General features: G+C 36.9%; 2 protein-coding genes across 3 annotated transcripts; both read right to left on the bottom strand.

Annotated features, from left to right (window-relative positions):
• Positions 1 to 7,448: 7,448 nt before the first annotated feature.
• LOC104737714 (bifunctional protein FolD 4, chloroplastic) lies at positions 7,449 to 9,424 on the bottom strand. Its single transcript, XM_010457956.3, has 5 exons — positions 8,975 to 9,424; positions 8,529 to 8,854; positions 8,207 to 8,443; positions 7,947 to 8,114; positions 7,449 to 7,846 (listed from the first exon to the last, which is right to left on the bottom strand). The coding sequence occupies exons 1-5, from the start codon at positions 9,150 to 9,152 to the stop codon at positions 7,676 to 7,678; spliced, it is 1,080 nt and encodes a 359-aa protein (XP_010456258.1). The 5' UTR covers positions 9,153 to 9,424; the 3' UTR covers positions 7,449 to 7,675.
• Positions 9,425 to 9,642: 218 nt separating this feature from the next.
• LOC104737713 (K(+) efflux antiporter 2, chloroplastic-like) lies at positions 9,643 to 16,726 on the bottom strand. 2 transcript variants are annotated; one of them, XM_087482017.1, is made up of 20 exons: positions 14,550 to 16,726; positions 14,290 to 14,461; positions 14,105 to 14,195; positions 13,782 to 13,918; positions 13,619 to 13,678; positions 13,389 to 13,508; positions 13,127 to 13,195; positions 12,976 to 13,041; positions 12,651 to 12,740; positions 12,326 to 12,430; positions 12,099 to 12,227; positions 11,725 to 11,934; positions 11,302 to 11,451; positions 11,025 to 11,078; positions 10,837 to 10,895; positions 10,680 to 10,746; positions 10,417 to 10,593; positions 10,265 to 10,321; positions 10,083 to 10,157; positions 9,643 to 10,009 (listed from the first exon to the last, which is right to left on the bottom strand). In XM_087482017.1, exons 1-20 carry the CDS (start codon positions 16,070 to 16,072, stop codon positions 9,884 to 9,886), a joined length of 3,537 nt encoding a protein of 1,178 aa, XP_087338143.1. In that variant the 5' UTR covers positions 16,073 to 16,726; the 3' UTR covers positions 9,643 to 9,883. The 2 variants fall into 2 exon arrangements, 1 of the variants encoding a protein (XP_087338143.1); XR_015578387.1 differs by lacking the exons at positions 9,643 to 10,009; positions 10,083 to 10,157; positions 10,265 to 10,321; ... (2 more) ...; positions 10,837 to 10,895; positions 11,025 to 11,078 and having other exon boundaries at positions 13,782 to 14,004; positions 14,550 to 16,370.
• Positions 16,727 to 17,807: the final 1,081 nt, after the last annotated feature.

The raw sequence follows: 17,807 nt of genomic DNA, 5'->3' as shown, positions 1-17,807 counted from the left end.
AATGACTTGAGCGGTAAGTAACCAAAACCACAAACAGAGGAATAGATAAATGAACTAAACTAAAATTAATCAATCTAGTTCAATCTCTCGATTTCTGAGTTGTTTGGCTTAATGATGGATCTTACTTGAAAACTTGGCCTCAAAAATTTGGTATTGCTTCTTCATCTCGATCACAGCCTTCTCTGCAATTGGATCAATCTCATCTTCATACTTCTCATAAAGCATTGGCACCGTGTGAATCAGAACAAAAACTGTTTCGATTCAATTAGGTCAATACATGATCTTATTCAACTGTGATTTCCCTGGTTAAACCTGTTTTGATAAATTACCTTTGAAAACGCAAAACAAATCTTATTCAACTTAAATTTTATTCAAAACACAAAAAAAAAACACAGTTATTATTCAAAAACACAGAAACATCAACTTATTCAAAAACACAGAAACATCAACTTATTCCTCCTCTCTCTCTCTCAAGAACTTGTCATAATGGCGGCATCCATAAGATTGCTCATCATTATGGACACAGTCAACTCAGCACAAACCCCAACCTCTATTAACACAGCTTCAGGGTTGACCCAACTTTTGGGGATACCAAAGTTCACTCCTGCTGCATCATATACTATCACATCAGAGTTAATTAAGAACTTCCTTGACTGGTTTGTGGGACGTCGTCCTATCACAAAGCTGGAGGCAGCCATGTTCCTCCTAAGGATCATCCCTGTTTGGTAAACAGGAATGCTGTCTCCAATGACAGCAGTGTGCTTACCCTCAGGGTTCACACCAGACTGGAGAAGCCTCTGGATGCAACCTCTTGGGGAAGGTGGCATGAACAGAGGAGGATCTGATCCATAGCCACTGAGAGCATTGAGGCTCTGAGGATGAACTCCACTGATGTCTTTCTCCAGTTTAATTTTCAGAATGGCACTTGAGTTTACATTCTCCAAATGAATACCTTGAAGTGCAGAGTTTCTGTTTAACTTCTCAACTGAAATCATTATTGCTTCTTGAGAACAGTCCTGCGGCAACTGTTCCAGGACCCAATCCATGCCAGTTTCCTCACATGCCTTGATGATGGTCTTGACAAAGCGTGTGTTTTCACCCTTTTGGCCCACCAACACAATGCCAAGGCCAGGGACTTTTCCTCCTGTTGCCGCTTTGAACAACCCAACACTCCCAGCAACATTGCTTTGGATTTCCTGCGCAAGCAGTCGGCCATCGACGAGCTGAGATGATTCAGAGAAGTGGAAGAAATCATCTCCCTCAGCTCCACATGAAACCTTGCTAGCAGCAGGTATCTCTCTGTTAATGAGAGGAAAACGTCCCCAAGACCCTCCCTTAAAATCGATCCGAACTCGACCCCCAAATCCTTTGATCACACTCGTCCTCGTTTGGTTTCCGAAGCCAGCACCGTTGGGACAAGGACACACGACCGTCGTAGAAAAACCCATGATAACTGAAACCAGATCTACAAAACAAAAACCACGAAATGGCAAGATTTAGTTCCAGATACAGAGAGAGCAATGCAACTAGAGTGGAACAGGAATATGATTATCACAAAGAAAACTGCGGTAGGTAACAAAACGGCGATAATAATGTGCGCTAGCTATGGTAGATGAGATTAGAGCAAACCAAACAAACATAAACGACGAACCAAGATGAAGAGAATGAGCAAGAGTTAACCAAATACAATAAGAAACCTCGATACAGAGAGAGCAACGCAACTAGAGTGGAACAGGGAGAAGCTAGTCTCGAAGAAAACTACAGTAGCTAACAAACCGGCGATAATAATGTGCGCTAGCTAGGTAGATGAGATTAGAGCAAACCAAACAAACATAAACGACGAAACAAGATGAAGAGAATGAGCAATAGTTAACCAAATGCAATAAGAAAACTAGATACAGAGAGAGAGCAACGCAACTAGAGTGGAACAGGGCTCAAAGAAAACTACGGTGGGTAACAAAACGGCGACAATAGTATGCGCTAGCTAGGTAGATGAGATTAGAGCAAACCAAACAAACAAAACCGACGAACCAAGATGAAGAGAATGAGCAAGAGTTAACCAAATACAATAAGAAACCTAGATACAGAGAGAGAGAGAGCAACGATTTAACCCAATGCAATAAGAAACCTAGATACAGAGAGAGAGAGCAACGCAACTAGACGATTATCAGAAAACTACGGTGGCTAAATAAACGGCGAGAGACTCACTGTACGAATTTGATATAACGGCGTCGAAATAGCTCTGTTCCGGCGAAGTGAGAGAGACGAAGCAAACGGAGAAACTATATACAACTTTACTCTTACAACTGGTACGCATATAGTGGTGCAACGTGTGTGGTCGTCACACTTCCTCGTTTCACAGTGACAGCTTGCATTTTCGTTCCTGCTTTTTGCAACGTTCCTGTGTACGTACTCCAGCACCCTTCGACCTGCAACTTTTTTTCTCTTTTGTTGTTTTTGTCTTTTAGCGATGAACAAGAGTGAGCTCGTTTTTGAATGTATATAATTGCTAAACGAAAGACACCTTGGGTGGGTCGAGAATAACGTCTGCTAAGCCCAGTCATACTTCATATTATTACATATACTGGAATTGTAAGCCCAGTGAAAGCCCAATAGTGACGTGTCAATGTTTTATTCTTGAGTTTACCTAAGCGCCTGCCTACCTGTCTTTTTCTTTGGGTGTGGCAAGGGTGAGGTCATCTTCGGCTGTAACGGCTCAGATATTTTCCACGCCAAGTTCCAATAATACCCTCGGAAGTTTACCAAAGGAATTAAAGAAAAAGGAAACGTAAGGGAGACATTCGGGGTAGGTTCGTAACTCGGAGAGCAACGAATGTTCCTTCCAACTACTAGAAGATGACGTGCCACGTGTCAATTTATACCATACTCAACCGGATTTAAACCAAGTCTTATCCGGTTCCAATAAAACTCAACCAACGCTGCAATTAATATTAATTAGAGGAAAGCCTCTAGGAGGTTCAGAGGAGGAGGAGCTATTCCACTTCGTCTCTTTTCACTACGGTTGTTATAATAAAATGAAAAAAAATCTAACAAGTAACCAACCATGCTTCTGTTTATCGAATTCATGTATAATCTTCTAAATTGCGATATATTTTTTTTTTTTTGTAATGGATAATCCGCCCGGCATACATTTAACAATTGAATTAATTTAGTTTTTTTTTTACAAAAAAAAATAGTAAAATCTCTATAATTTAATAATCATTAAAAATCTCATAAAATTCAAATTATTTTTACAATTATTACATTGTTCAAATCCATGAATTATATATATTTGGTAAAATCCATAAAATAAAACAAAACCGTTTTGAAGCGGTCATGTTTAGAAATCTCCATTTAATTCTTGATTTTTTTAGCTGTATATATTATACTAAATAAAATCTAATATTTGTGATTTATTTGATGTTAATAAGATGTCATTGCGTTGATTGAAAACTTTCAGATTCTTTTGTATTGTTTGATTAGACTAACTATATATATTTGCAAAAGCTCAGTTTGGTATAACTAACTATATATATATTTATGAATATATATATATATGAGATGCTATACATAAATTCAGAATTGTAGATAAAGTCTACAATTCTATAGTACTATATATATAATTGTTATAGTGCTGTTTTTTAATTTAAATAATATATATATATATATATTCATTTAAATGTTATTTATTTAGTATTTACTGGGTGTATCTTCATTCATTTTAAAAAATTGAGAATTTAATTTCTGATTGTAAATATTATTATTTTTTAATATTATATATTCATGACCCTCGTTATTATCACTTTTGTTGCTATAAAACAACCTGCATACAACAAAAATCAAAAATATATTAAGTGCTTTGGTGGACTTTAGTCCTCTACTATTTCTCATAGGAATATATGATTGTTCCACCGGTTGAGATAACAATCTTTTATAATTTGTTGTTGTCTGTAGGTGCAAATTTAAAAGGAAAGCAAGTCAGGACCAGTAAGTGCAATGACTTTACTATGCCATGAATGGAGAACTTTACTATGCCATGCAGTGCCGGTCTGGAATAATTGGATGCCCTACGCACAATTCAGTTTGGAGGCTTTAAAACAAATTTTTATTTTACCCCTTATACTTAAAGAAAAAAAATTAACCTCTTTTTAATAGATTTACACCAAATTTTAATTTTTTTAACCAAACTCATACTAAAATCTGATTTTGGAACAAAATTTAATTATTTTCTATAAAATTCAGCATTTTTTCTAGGGACTTCATCAAATAAAACTAAAAAAGGCCTTACTTACTAAAGAAAATAAATTAAAAAAATTTGGGACCCTAATCCTTCGCTTGGGTTGCTTCCCCTCCGGGCAGGCACTAATGCCATGAATGGAGAACTTTCACCCTGAACCCTCCAAGTAGTTTTGTAATGATGGACGTCCGTCTCTTAAGTAGGCAAATGAAGTATCAATCTCAGATTATAGTAGGTGTGGGATTTAGTAAGGTAATGTGATTTTCGATTGGGTGTAGTAGTGCTCGTAGTGGGCGGTGAATGGCAGATATATATACTGTTTAAGGTTGTACTTTGTAGGTAGGGTTTTTTTTCATATTGAGTCGTAGAAAGCTTTAATTCGCAAGTTGAGAAGATATTTTTTATGGTTTTGTTTGTTTTGATTTAGGAAAGATTGTAGGCATATTCTTATAATTACTTCGATTATATTTAAGGTAAATTAAGGTTTAAAATTTATAGAAAGTTGGTATCTGGATTAATAGATCACATTAAAAGCTAATGAGATATTACCATATATGTAATATTATATTTTACGCGAATTAAATCTTACCTAAGATGTAACCGTCTTTATAAGAATTTGATGGTGTTGCTATATTTTAGGGATGTAGATAAGTCGACTATAATTAAGATAGATTCATCTAATTAAGAGGATCAAATTTGCTGAAGAAAAATCATATATATAGATATTAGGAAGGATCCGATTTGTGCAATCGGTTTCTAAGTTTGCAACTAAAACCGACCCGATACAAATATAGGATGACACAAAAATTGTACTCCAAAAATGTTAAGATAAATGAGTTAACCACTAACCCAACAATTTTTTCATTATCAACCTAATATCATCAACATCATCATACTATCATCATCATCATCATCATCATCAAAATATCAACATCATCATACTATCATCATCATCATCCTACCATAATCATATAAACATCATCATACTACCATCATGTAACTATCATCATCATCAACATTGTCATATCATCATCATCATCATACCTTAAAATTATTTACAATCTTAATCCCTTAAAAATTGCACAAACCCCAAATTACTAAAATTACTAAAATCATTAAATTTATTGCCATAAAATCTCGACAATATATCTCTACATTTCAATTTTTCCAAAAAAAACTTTTCCTATTAAAGTTTTATTGCCATAAAATCTCCAAAATATCTATAACTTTGCAATAATCTGAACGGTGTTAAAATTCAAATTTGCTACATGAATTATATGAAATGTTGTTAACTTCAACATTTGTTTGAATAATTTTAAAGGACATATCCCTACGTCTATGAAAACAGCTCTAGGATTCACTCGACCTTTAGGAGTCCTATAGTTGATTCCCTTGTCATGGACAATGACTTCGGCCTACTCTAAAATGTTTGATTCCATCAATACTAAATAATTAGCAATATATATATATGGGAAAATGTCAAAAAAATCACCAATTTTCAAATTTGGGTTATATAAATCACCAAGATTATGTCATTTTTTTTGTCCCAAATTTGAAAATTAGTGATTTTTTTGACATTTTTCCCACCATATGAAATGCAACCACAACTACCTATACAACCATCATCATATATATGATTACATGTTTCAAAAATATATACCATTTACATTACCTTCAAAGCAAGTGGCATCGATTAATTGGCTGAAATAATTATTGTGGATAAAAATAAAATAAATATATGTGCTCTTTTTCTATTGGTTGTAGAGATTTCTGGTTTGTTTTTTTCACCAAATTATTTAATATTGATTACACTTAAACTTATTAATTTTTTAATTTTTTTTTAAATTCATCATTTTATACTCTATAAATATATACTTTTTCATTTGATTTGGACACAAAACAAAAACTCATTTTCTCGAAATGGATCCCAATAATAATCCATTTAACACCCAAGATTCTTCTAATTACCCCTTTAACTATCCAAATCCCAACAATTACCAATTTTAAAATCAGTCTTCTAACCAACCCCAAAAAAAGACCAAATTATGAGTTTTCACCAAAAAATTTCATGCTTTCAGTTATTCCAAACTATCCTCCATTTTATGGACCGATGATGTCATATTCATCTCAAACAACTCACTGTTCTTCTACTCCGACGGGTAATGAGCTCGGTGGAGTAACTGAATTTCCTGAATTTTCTACTCAAACGGTTCTCGGTGATATGAGATATGTCAATGAAGTCACTCTAAATGCAGAAGATTCAACTCCTACTCGCCGGAAATGCTCTGAAAGGACCACTAAGCAAAATTTGGTGCTAGTGAGTGGATGGATCAAATATGGAACTGGCATCATTGTTACTTGCATTTGCCAATCATGTGCATGCTAGATCTAAATTGCGTGATTCAAATGTACATCATGAATTGTAAATAGATTTAGTGAAACACATATGGGCAAAATTCAGTAATTAAAGAGATTTTAAAGCTTTCTTGTTTTTGAATTTAGTTTTTTTTTTGTCTCTTGATTATCCAATCAAAATACAACAATATACATGTCATACAGTATTTAAACAAAAAATCATAATTAAGGAAAAAAAATTTTGCACTCAAAAAAAAGGAAACAAAGTCTATAGATTTTTTATTAAAAAATTATATGTCGGTTTAACTTTATTAAAAAAGGGGTTAGAGTGTATATTTTACAATTAAATAAAATTATAAGTCAACTTTGAGTTAATAAATGAGGATTACGGTTTTGACTTTACAAAACAAAATTATATTTCGGTTTGGATTTATAAAAAAGTGGTTAGGATTTAGATTTTACAATTTGACGAATTTATATATCAGTTTAGGTTTATAAAATAATGGTTAGAATTTAGATTTTATAATTTAAAAACTATAAATAATGATTTTAAAATTTAGTTAAGACATTTTTATTTAATTTAATTTTGTTAATTTATTAAGATAATATTAATTATTTTAGTTTTTTAAATTAAATTACATGAGAAAAGTTTGATTGGTTGATTAAGAGAGTGAATAAGAGAGGTTCAAATTGCTTGTGGGTCATCAAGTGGTGGTATATTAACCAATTCCTAATGGTGTTCTCTTGTGCTGAAAGCACTGATCCTCTGTTTCGGATTTAGCTAAAACTATTTCTGAATCTGATTTTGTTGACAAAAGTTTGAAGCAGTATGCGAAAAGTTTCAGAATCTGTAACATGGGGAAACACCACTCTTTCAAGTTAAAACTAGTTCTGGTCCTTCTGGATCAAAAAACAAGAACAGACAGACAATGTTAAAAGACAATTTATGTGAATTAGAATTACATGTTGTTTTGTTTCATAGAACCCAAAAAGGAAAAAAAGATAAACCAAAGCAAACCAATGGCTTCCAAAAACAGAGCAAGATTTGTTTATTCTTAAAAGGCCAGTAATCTTCTTGTAAGGTCACTGGAAGTTGTGAATCCTCTTAGCTGATTTTAAAGTGTTGGATAGAAGCATGGCTATGGTCATTGGTCCTACACCACCAGGAACAGGAGTGATGGCTGATGCAACTTTGCTAGCCTCCTCATAGCAAATGTCTCCAACCAATCGATAGCCACGGGCAGCACTTGAATCCTGCAATGATGTACATATTTGAACACCGCATACTGGTTGACTCGAAATCTACTAGATAACTGAATTACGCCATTACCATATGTCAAAATTGTCCACTCACCTCAACAGGATTGATCCCGACATCAATGATGACTGCTCCCGGTTTTATCCAGCTTCCTCTAACCATGTTTGCTTGTCCAACAGCTGAGATAATAATATCAGCTTCTCTTGTGATTTCTTCAGGGTTCTTGGTTCTTGAGTGGATAATGGTAACAGTTGCATCTTCTCTCTACAATTAACATAATACATCAATAAAGACTGAAAATATAACTAATGATTAATAATCCCAAAATGGCATCTTTCAGAAGGTTTCATCATTACCTGCAGTAACAGAGCAGCTGGCATACCAACAATGTTACTCCTTCCGATAACAACCGCTCTTTTACCTTTGATGCCAATGTTGTATCTATGCAATAACTCAATGCATCCTTTGGGAGTACACGGTACAAATAAGGGTTCTCTTCCACGCATAGCAAGGCGTCCAATATTTAGCGGGTGAAATCCGTCCACGTCTTTCTCTATACTAACCGCATTCAATATGTTCTGTTCATCCATATGCTGCACAAACATCCCAAAACACTATTGTAATTCACTGTCTATTTTTAAGTTATGAATATGATCATAAGACTTTTAATATGTTTACCGATGGCAGAGGCAACTGAACAAGGATTCCATGGACTGAGGGATCATCGTTGAAGCCTGAGACAGATCTCAACACCTCCTCTTCTGATGAATCTTCAGCGACACAAACCTCGAACGATTTAATTCCAACAGAGTCACAAGCTTTCTTCTTGTTCCTCACATAAGTTGCAGAATCCTTTCTGTCCCCAACAAGGATCACTGCTAAACCAGGAACCACACCAATCGATTCCTTCATTCTTGAAACTTCGACTGTGATCTCATCTCTTATCTTTTTTGCCACAGCCTTTCCATCAATTACAGTTGCGACACCCTCTGATTTTGTATCAGCTGTAGAGAAAAACCAAAATATATGATTCCGACGAGAGACTAAAGTCTAATTGTCTACAATTTACAATTTTCCAATCGATGTCAAGTTCAATTTAAGTGTTCAAAAGGTTTAATATTTACCGGAAATGGCAGAAATGGGAGAAGAGGAGGAGCGAATGCAGCCACGGCCAGAAGCAGTGGTCTGAAAGCGGAGTTGGCCGACGCATTGACGGAGGAGGGAAGTACCGTTGCGGCGGTTCAAATGGAAGAGACGCGACGTCGTGGAGGAGGAGCAGTCGGTAAACATCATCGACGCCATTTTTTTACAAGGCAAAGAGAACACTAGTCTGCTCGTCGTGGCTTCGAACTCTGAGGTTAATTAGAAGAAGGTAGTGATGGAGACTGAAGACTAGGAATGTTCCTTTTAAATTCGGTAGAGAGAAGAAACGATGAATTGATGAAGAAGAAGATGACTTCGTCGGAGACTACTAGGGTTTGGTTTTTTCCAATTAATTTCACGCTTCAGTAGGGTTTAAAGTTCAAATCCCAAATCGGTTTGTTGATTTCACTTGAATTTTCCGGTTTTCTTATACCAGTCAAAGACTGTTTGCTTTTTAAAAAAAAAAATCCAAGAGTTGTTGTTGTAAAAAAAAAAAAAAAAAAAAAAAATCCAAGAGTTCATACAACATTAACTAATGTATAATCTTTTTAAAAAAATTATAATCTTTTGCCTAAAGTTCCACGTGGGCGAGTTCGGAAGATCGAATCGAGTCAAGAGTTGTATCGAGGTACAGAGAAATAATGGCTGGTTAAAATGAAAGCGAGGGATACATTCACATATTAGACCAATGTTGAATACAAATATTATTTGCTTTTGTTCTTCCCCGACAGGAAAAGAAACTAGAGAAATTTCAACACATTATCCCATCAAAATTTGAGAGTTTGTTACTTTTTCTCCACTACGATTCTTCAAAATAAGGATTTGGTTTCTGTACAGTTTTAAGCAAAAGAAGTTGAAATATGTGGTCTTACCATACGCGAGAAAAAAGGTTAGATAGCAAGTGTGCCTTCAATAATCTGGTTATCGTCAGACGTATCAGGTGGTGATGGTGATTTTGGTTTGCTCGTACCTCTAGAGAACCCGTAGCCTAGGGAGCTTCCACTTGCCTCGCATAGCTGTACCATCATGGGATCCATTAAACTTGACTTTAACAAGTAATATAGTTTTTTCTTATAGACAAAAACATACCTCGGCTAGTTCAGACAAGTGACGAGATCTGAACTCGTTGATCGTTGCTGCAATTTCTGACGTCGGTAATTTGGCCTGTAAAAAAAGCTGACAAGGTTAACAATTGATCTAATCTTTGACTACAAGAACAATCTCTTGAGGCCATGATCAATGTCATGTGCACGAAGAACAATCTCTTGTACCTGTGCAAGAACAGCAGCTGCCAACTGTAGACTTGGTTCCAGCGTCTCCGGAACAACCTAACAAGTTTTTGGGTCGAGTCTATTCAGTCTACATTGAAAAAACTGTGTAACAACTAATAATAGAAAGAGAAGAAGGGTTATAAAGATATTACAGCGGTGGCGCCAGCTTTTTCAAGATTGAGGCCATGATCAACGTCATGTGCACGGACAAAGGTTTTGACATTGGGGAAGTATTTGCTGAGAGCCCAGACACACCTGTAATTTGCTCCAGGTGTGTCTAGAGCAATAGCCGCAGCACATGCTCTCTCTGCCCCAATTTTGTGGAGTACCTGCACGTACAAGTAACACAAAGTCAAGAATTTTGGATGATGGGTGGCTATACATTTGATTTTGTTCATTGGCTTTCTACTCGTACCTCTCTACTACCAGCGTCTCCAAAATAAACTGGGAGATCTAGGGAACGACCAATTGCTACTCTATCACTGTAAAATAGGAGTTTCGTAGTGCCAAATCAGACAAATAAAATGCTGTTTATATACATTGAGTAGCACAAGGCAAAAATGTCATGTTACCTGCTGACATCGAGGGCAACGAATGGGATAAGTCTTTCTGAAAGAAGCTGAGCAATTATCTGCGTGTAGCAGAAAGCAGGCGTCAAGACGAACTTAATTATATAACAGTAAGCAATCCTCTAAATCAAACTATCTAAAATTCTAGAGAAGTTTTGTTTTCTCAAAGAGCTTATGATAACGATACGAACCTGACCAATTCGTCCAAATCCGCAAATAATGATGTGGCCCTGTAAATCATCCGTCTGCAAATAAATCCAGACAAAAAGAAAAGGATCAGTCATCTTTACTAGCCTTGTAATGGTATTTTCAACCAAAGAATGCATGAGCTTCAGAAGGATGCTAAGGTCAAGTATGGTCTTACTTATCTATATGATTTTGCAACTAAGTATGGCCTTATTGTTTTAGTTTTACAACGATGCTCAAAATGGTGAAAATTTAATTATTTTCAAGTGTTGTGAAGAAGACCTCGCTTTCAACTGGTAATAAACTTCGAACATCTTGTAACTCAAATTTAGACGCAATTAATTGGCCGCCGGCAGCTAACCAAGGCGTAAGAGCCATTGATATTCCCACGACGAGAAATAGCAACGAAGATAGCTGCGAAGTCATTATACCCTGGAGGAAACACCAATCAAGCCTTAGAGGAAACATGTGAATAAAGCAGAACGGAAACCTCTGTCCATGAAACATGGCAATATCGTTTTCTAGTTTTTATCTGAATCAAAATTTATAAACAAATAAAACTGCTAGCATCATGATGTGAGCCTAACTTTCCCAAAGATAATAGATGGGAAGCATCAAAAACAACCCATCTAGTTTCCATGCAACATTGCAATTACTAAACCCATTGAGGAAAGCAAAAATGAAATCATCATATATATAACAAACCTGATTGACAGCTTCTCCAAAAGCAACAAACGCGAACTCTCCACCTGGAGCCAGAAGTAGACCGACCCTCACGGCTGATATAATTGAAATGCCAAACAGTTTACCGATGATCGCCACTAATATAGTTTTGCCCACTAATAAGAGTCCTAAGGTCCCCATTATGACAGGGAAGTTGGCGAGAAGAAGTTTTGGATCAATGGACATGCCAACCTAAATTTACACAGTTCGTCCCGTTAGTTTCATGAACGAGAATAACTGTACTCAGAACTGAAAACAAATTAGGGAATAGGTCATAACATATTCTATATCCTATATATTCCCTAAACCAGTTCGTTAATCAATTAGCTATTTTCAAGATATAGTTAAAAAATTACCGTCATGAAGAAGAGTCCCAAAAGAAGACCACGATATGGAGCAATATCTGATTCCACTTGCAAGGAAAATTCAGTCTCTGCAAGGAGTAGACCAGCCAAAAACGCTCCTAATGCCATGGAAAGTCCCGCCTAATTTAAGGAAAGAAAAAAAGCTACATTAACGAAACAAAAGACATGGCAGAATATACGAGAATGCCAAGCACCAACAAGGAAAACAAAGTTCATACCCTAGCTGTCAGTAAACTAGTCCCAAGAATAACGAGAAGTGTATTGGCGGAGAATATCTCAGCATTTCTGTTCTCTGCAATTTGCTTGTAGATCGGCCGCAGAAGCTGTGTGTGCCACAAAAGGGGTCAATGCATTGTAAAACTATGAATTAGCACAACAGCATGAGCAGCGTTAGCTATAGAGTTTCATTATAAGTTCATGCAAACCCATTTTTTAGACAATCTAATGCTATTTCATCTTTTATCCGGATCTCTCTTTTGTTATTTAACTTATACAGATCTTTAGAGTCTCAAAAAGAGAAACTGGAAAACAATTGGGACTTACGAGACGACCACCAGCAATTATGGCAGTAATAGCTACTGCTGCCTTGATTGCGGCAAGTCCAAGAGCTTCAGCAATGGCTTGAAATCCAATCTGAGAAAAGCAGTTAGAATTTAGCATTCTCTTCTTACGGAATAATTTCTAGGCTTCCTTGAGAAAAATGTAACACAATAGCAGTTTTCAACAAATACTAGCAACACATGACCATGAGTATTTCCTTCAAAGAGCAGAGGGAATATTGAACTTAAGCTGTCTGCCATTACATCACAATAAACACAACACAAAGGGATATATAAGGAAAAAAGGGAAACGCCAAAGCTAAGCTTACCCCTCCTTTAGATGAATTAGGTGAAATAAGTGGGATGAGAATCAGTAACACGACCACAGCCAGATCCTGTGAAGACCAACAGATTGACCAGAGTTACTTAGCTTAATAGCAATTGTACAAGCGCATTAACAACTTTGTGTTCTGAACAAACCTGAAAAAGCAAGACCGAAAATGTAGCTCGTCCATGTCTTGAGGTGCTCTCACCTCGCTCTTGTAAAACCTGGAAACCGAGTACATTGTCTCAGTTCACACAATTGGTAGCTAAATCGCATGAAAAGCTAACTGAATCTATCAAAATTTATCTTTTTTTAAACGTAAATTAAGAAAAATTCCTGGTTGTCTTCCCAAAAAACAGTAACAGGTTCACCTAAAATAAATTAGTGCAAATTTGGAAGAATGTGACTGAATTTTACCTGAAGAACAACAGCAGTGGAAGACAATGCGAGGCCATTTCCAATTACTATTGCCGCTGGACCAGCCTGACCAGCAACATAGTGTGTGATCAAACCAACTACTGCTGCCGTTACCAGAACCTGGATTACAACAATCAAAAACCAGATTAAAGGACTAAAATAAAAATATACACAGAAGCAGGCACGCATTGTAGCTGTAAAAAACACAATGAAAGAAAGTCTTAGATTACCTGTGCAGAGCCTAATCCAAAAACATATTTCTTCATGGAACTAAGTCTTTCAACGGAGAGCTGTCAAACAAAGAAAATAGAAATAATTGGCTCTTCTCTCCTCCAAGCACATATCAAAGGAAAAAGGAACAACATAAAAAATATATCAAATACTGAAGTTCACCTCAAGGCCAATGTTGAAAAGCAAGAAGACAACTCCAAATTCTGCAATGGCCTTGGTTCCATGCACATTACGAATTATTGAGAGGCCATAAGGACCAATCAAAATTCCTGCCGCCAAATACCCAAGAACAGGGCTGCCTATAGATTGCAGCAGATGAAACCAACAAGATAAGATACAAATCTCTATGCATTATGATTGCGGCACCAGAACTGAAATGGTCTGTCTGATAATAACAATGAATAGTACGAGTCCAAGTGAAACAAGTAGGAAAAAAAATATGGGGGCTAAGATACAATAATTGAAATATAATTATATGACGTTACCTCCAGGAATTTTCTGAAATAGAGGCACGAATATGACGCTTGCAAGCAGTAACCACACCACATCAAGAAGGGAAGCTTCCTCCTCATTAACCTAAGTGTTATTGAAGTTGGAGGCAGCAAGTTAAAATCCATGAGATTTGTATGGGACTTGTGAAAGAGTACATTTCCTGTATGACCACTTATACCTCTTGATGAGGGAACATCTCAAGTAGTTTCTTTATTCTCTTTGGAAGTTTCTGCATCTGCCGGATCAGAGGCTTTGTGCTGGAGGAGACCTCGTCTGCGCTAATGCTGACAATATTTGTCTGTTGTGGTAGCTGATTGTTCCTTCCTACTCCGTTGGAATAGATTGTCACTCTGAAATGAATCAGAAACTTGCAATTAAAAAACAGACAAAAGTTAATGGTTTAACATAATTCTTCAAAAGAATGAGTAACAAACTAACCCTGCCCCAAGAAGTGCAAATCCAAGAATTAGTTTGGGCCACTGCTGTTTCACAGAGTCAACCAGACTCTCAAATAGAGTCTCAGTTCCATCCCCATTGGAAGAGAAGAAAGATGCAGGAAAGAAACGGGAGGATTTCTTCAATGATGTCTTGGTACCATTAAGAGATGATGAACTCTCTCTTGGCAGATCTTTCTGCACATCCGGTTTTTTTGGCTGAACAACAGTCTTTGACTTCTCTGCTTCTGCCTCAACCTCCTTAGCCAAATCTGCAGTTGGCTTTCCGTTCTCATTATCTGACTCATAAGACTGGGTCACACCATCTGATGGAACTCCATCTACTGATAAGTCTCTTTCAGCCTGATGGGTTACATCAACAATTTCACTCAAGACTTCATCCTCATTTAGAACAGTACTTTTTCCATCCAGCAACTTGCCCTGGGTTGTTTCTTGAGTTTGAGAACCAAAAAGAGACTTCTCTGCTCTCTGCAAAGCAATCTCTGCATCATTCACACGTTGAGTAGCCTCAAGCTCAAACGCCACAGCTTGTTCGGCCAAAACCATGATATTTGCGACATCCTCCTCGGCTTTCAATGCGTTGATCTGTGCCCTCTCAGCAGCCTCATTCAATCTGTCTACTTCCTTCTGCAGCTCGTCCTTCTTAGTTTGCAAACGCCTGAGTTGGTCCTCGCAACTTGCTAAATTTTCTTGGCACTCTTTTATGTCGTCCTTAGCAGATAAAAGAGCTTCCTCTTTATCTTTAACACCATCTCTAGCCTTACTCTCTTCAGAAACTTCTGAAGTGTCGTACCCTTGTGCTTCTACTGATTCCAGTGCAACCTGCAGCCTTGCTTCAGCCATAGATAATGCCATAGTAGCCTTCTGAACAGCTTCTTTGGCAACACACTCTTCATCAACCGTCTCTTGAACCACATTAAGAGTTTGGTTTACATCATTCCACGCACTGGCAGCTTCATCCTTGAGTGCTATTGCTACCTCCGATATCTTCTGAGCCTTTTCCTCAAACATGGTACTGTTGAGACTAGCAACTTCCAATTCTTTAGTTGCCTTATTCAGTAGATCCCTGAGTTCCTCCAAACTAGGAGTAGAATCTTGCTCTCTCGTCTCCTTTTCTTCAATAGAAAACGTAACCTCCCTGTCATCACTACCTTCCGCAAATTCCAAATTACGGTCGTTCCCAGCCATATCTCCTACAGAATCATTACCTTGACAAAGTAACCTAAATCCCAGCGGAACAGATTTTGGTTTTCTAGGAAGCAAATGACCGTAGAATCTTCCGGTGAAACCAGCATTCAAAGTCAAAGGACCATGATGTGATACATTTCTTTTCAATCGACTCGCAGAGCGGACTTTAGAATCAACCGTCGGATCCCAAAATCTAGTGCCGCCGAGTCCTTTGGGACACAGTTTCGGAGTAACCATTCGATTAGGCGAGCAGTAACTCGCGAAATCAACACCGCCATGAAACATACCCCGCCGCTGAACGCTACAAGCAAAATCCATATCACTGAACAAAGACGGAGAGAACGAGAGACTGACCGATCATAAAGAAAGAGAGCGTCGAGGCTTAAGCTGATGATGAAGAGAAGAATCAATGGCCGAGAGAGAGAGAGAGAGAGAGAGAGAGAGAGAGAGAGAGAGAGAGAGTGAGAATCGAGTAGTGATTATGGTAAAGAAACGAAACGTATCTCTCCTGAAGAGTTCCGTTTCAACAGTATTTCTCTCGGCGGTCTTCAGATTTTCCGTTCAACTCTCTCACTTTCCTTTTTTTTTTTTTTTTTTTTGTTGGCCAGTGCGTCGTGGTAGGTTATAAAAAAGTTACGAAAATACCCTTTCATTGCCTAGAGATTCAATTCGTACACATATAATATGCCGTGAATATACCACCAACTCTCTTGCCCCTACTCGCATTAGGCGCATAATATGTACACGCTGTTCGAATCAACGACTACGTTTTACCTCGTTTAGTGACTTGGTTAGTTGAGATGGCTGGTTTAGTTTCCCACTGACTTGGGAGGCGCGTGTGACCAAGTCCTTTTCCCAGTGTGTGTTTTTAATATTTGTGAGACGATTTTGGGTTTATTAATAAAAAAAATGCGAGCGACGTTGTTCTTTGAGGAGGGAGCGACCGTACGCTTGGCGACCTTCTCCGAAGGCGTAGAGTCGTTTTCCTTTTTTGGGCCTTAATACACACTCTCGTCGTCCGGCCCACACTGTTTTCATTTCGTTTCTTTTGACCAAGATTTTTACTTTGTTACCGTTGTTATATTCTCCCACGTATGACTACGTATCATGTATGTACAATGATTTTTTATCATGGCATGGGATTGGGATGATCGTGTTTTTAGACTAAAAAAAGAGCACGCCATCACCCCCATTCGTTAGTGTAAGAGAGTAATTATAAATGTTATCACCCCCTTTGATTATTTGAAACAGGACTGATTATTATATGTCGAATTTATGCAACCTAACAAAGTTTTTTGGTTAATCAAATTCAAAACAGAGAGAACAGTGCATATATAGTCGATTATTTGACATCTCACGCACATGAGAGTATACACTCTATATATATAGAATCTGGTTAATGGATCATGATAACACCTTACTATAAATCGGATTAATGATTTTTATCAGAAGAAAAAGAAGAAAGTATTAGCTTATTTCTTTATCCAACTTTAGCATATGTGATCTCATATAACACCAAATTTGAAGAATATACTCTGGCGCATCTTATCAAATGCAATCGAAGTCTCATCTACCCTAATAAGACGCATAATTAATTATTATTTTAACTTGAATTATACAGAAGACGTGGTCACGAGCGAGAGAAACAAAAAAAAAAGACATATTTTGGTTACATGCTCTCACTCTCATTATACGGCATATATGACAATGTTCGAGATATATAATACAATTATAAATGAGACAACAATATCCTTTTCTGTTCTAAAAAAACTATATAGCTACGAGTCGAATCAACACATGATTTTGGTGAGTTGAAGAACACCACTTACAGACAATAAAGAACAAATGAGGAAGATGTCATAATGACTCCGACTGTATAAAAGAATTCCAGTGAATGGTCACGATGGATAAAATTAAAAGTAGAATTTTGATGAAGTATAAAAACATTAAAGAAATGCTTTGGAGCTCAATGGAGACTCTATGACAACCATGTGGGTGTGGTGTTTGTACGATGTGGCATGGCATGCATGGCGTTAATCTTGAATTCTTGATC

Source organism: Camelina sativa, chromosome 13, assembly GCF_030686135.1.
Source record: "Camelina sativa cultivar CO46 ecotype springtype chromosome 13, ASM3068613v1".
NCBI lineage: Eukaryota > Viridiplantae > Streptophyta > Magnoliopsida > Brassicales > Brassicaceae > Camelina > Camelina sativa.
The sequence above is the reverse complement of the archived record's forward strand: the minus strand, read 5'-3'. Positions and strand labels throughout refer to the sequence as shown.

Bases quoted from the DNA above. Each gene is read 5' to 3' on its own strand.
- LOC104737714 (XM_010457956.3), bottom strand. From the start codon at position 9,152: ATGGCGTCGATGATGTTTACCGACTGCTCCTCCTCCACGACGTCGCGT. The intron at 8,444-8,528 runs GTAAACATATTA...ATGTTTGTGCAG, and splicing joins TTCAGTTGCCTCTGCCATCG to CATATGGATGAACAGAACAT. The intron at 8,115-8,206 runs GTAATGATGAAA...TGTTAATTGTAG, and splicing joins CAGCTGCTCTGTTACTGCAG to AGAGAAGATGCAACTGTTAC.
- LOC104737713 (XM_087482017.1), bottom strand. From the start codon at position 16,072: ATGGATTTTGCTTGTAGCGTTCAGCGGCGGGGTATGTTTCATGGCGGT. The intron at 13,196-13,388 runs GTAAAATTCAGT...CTCGGTTTCCAG, and splicing joins CCACTGCTGTTGTTCTTCAG to GTTTTACAAGAGCGAGGTGA. The intron at 10,896-11,024 runs GTTCGTATCGTT...TGCTACACGCAG, and splicing joins GATTTGGACGAATTGGTCAG to ATAATTGCTCAGCTTCTTTC.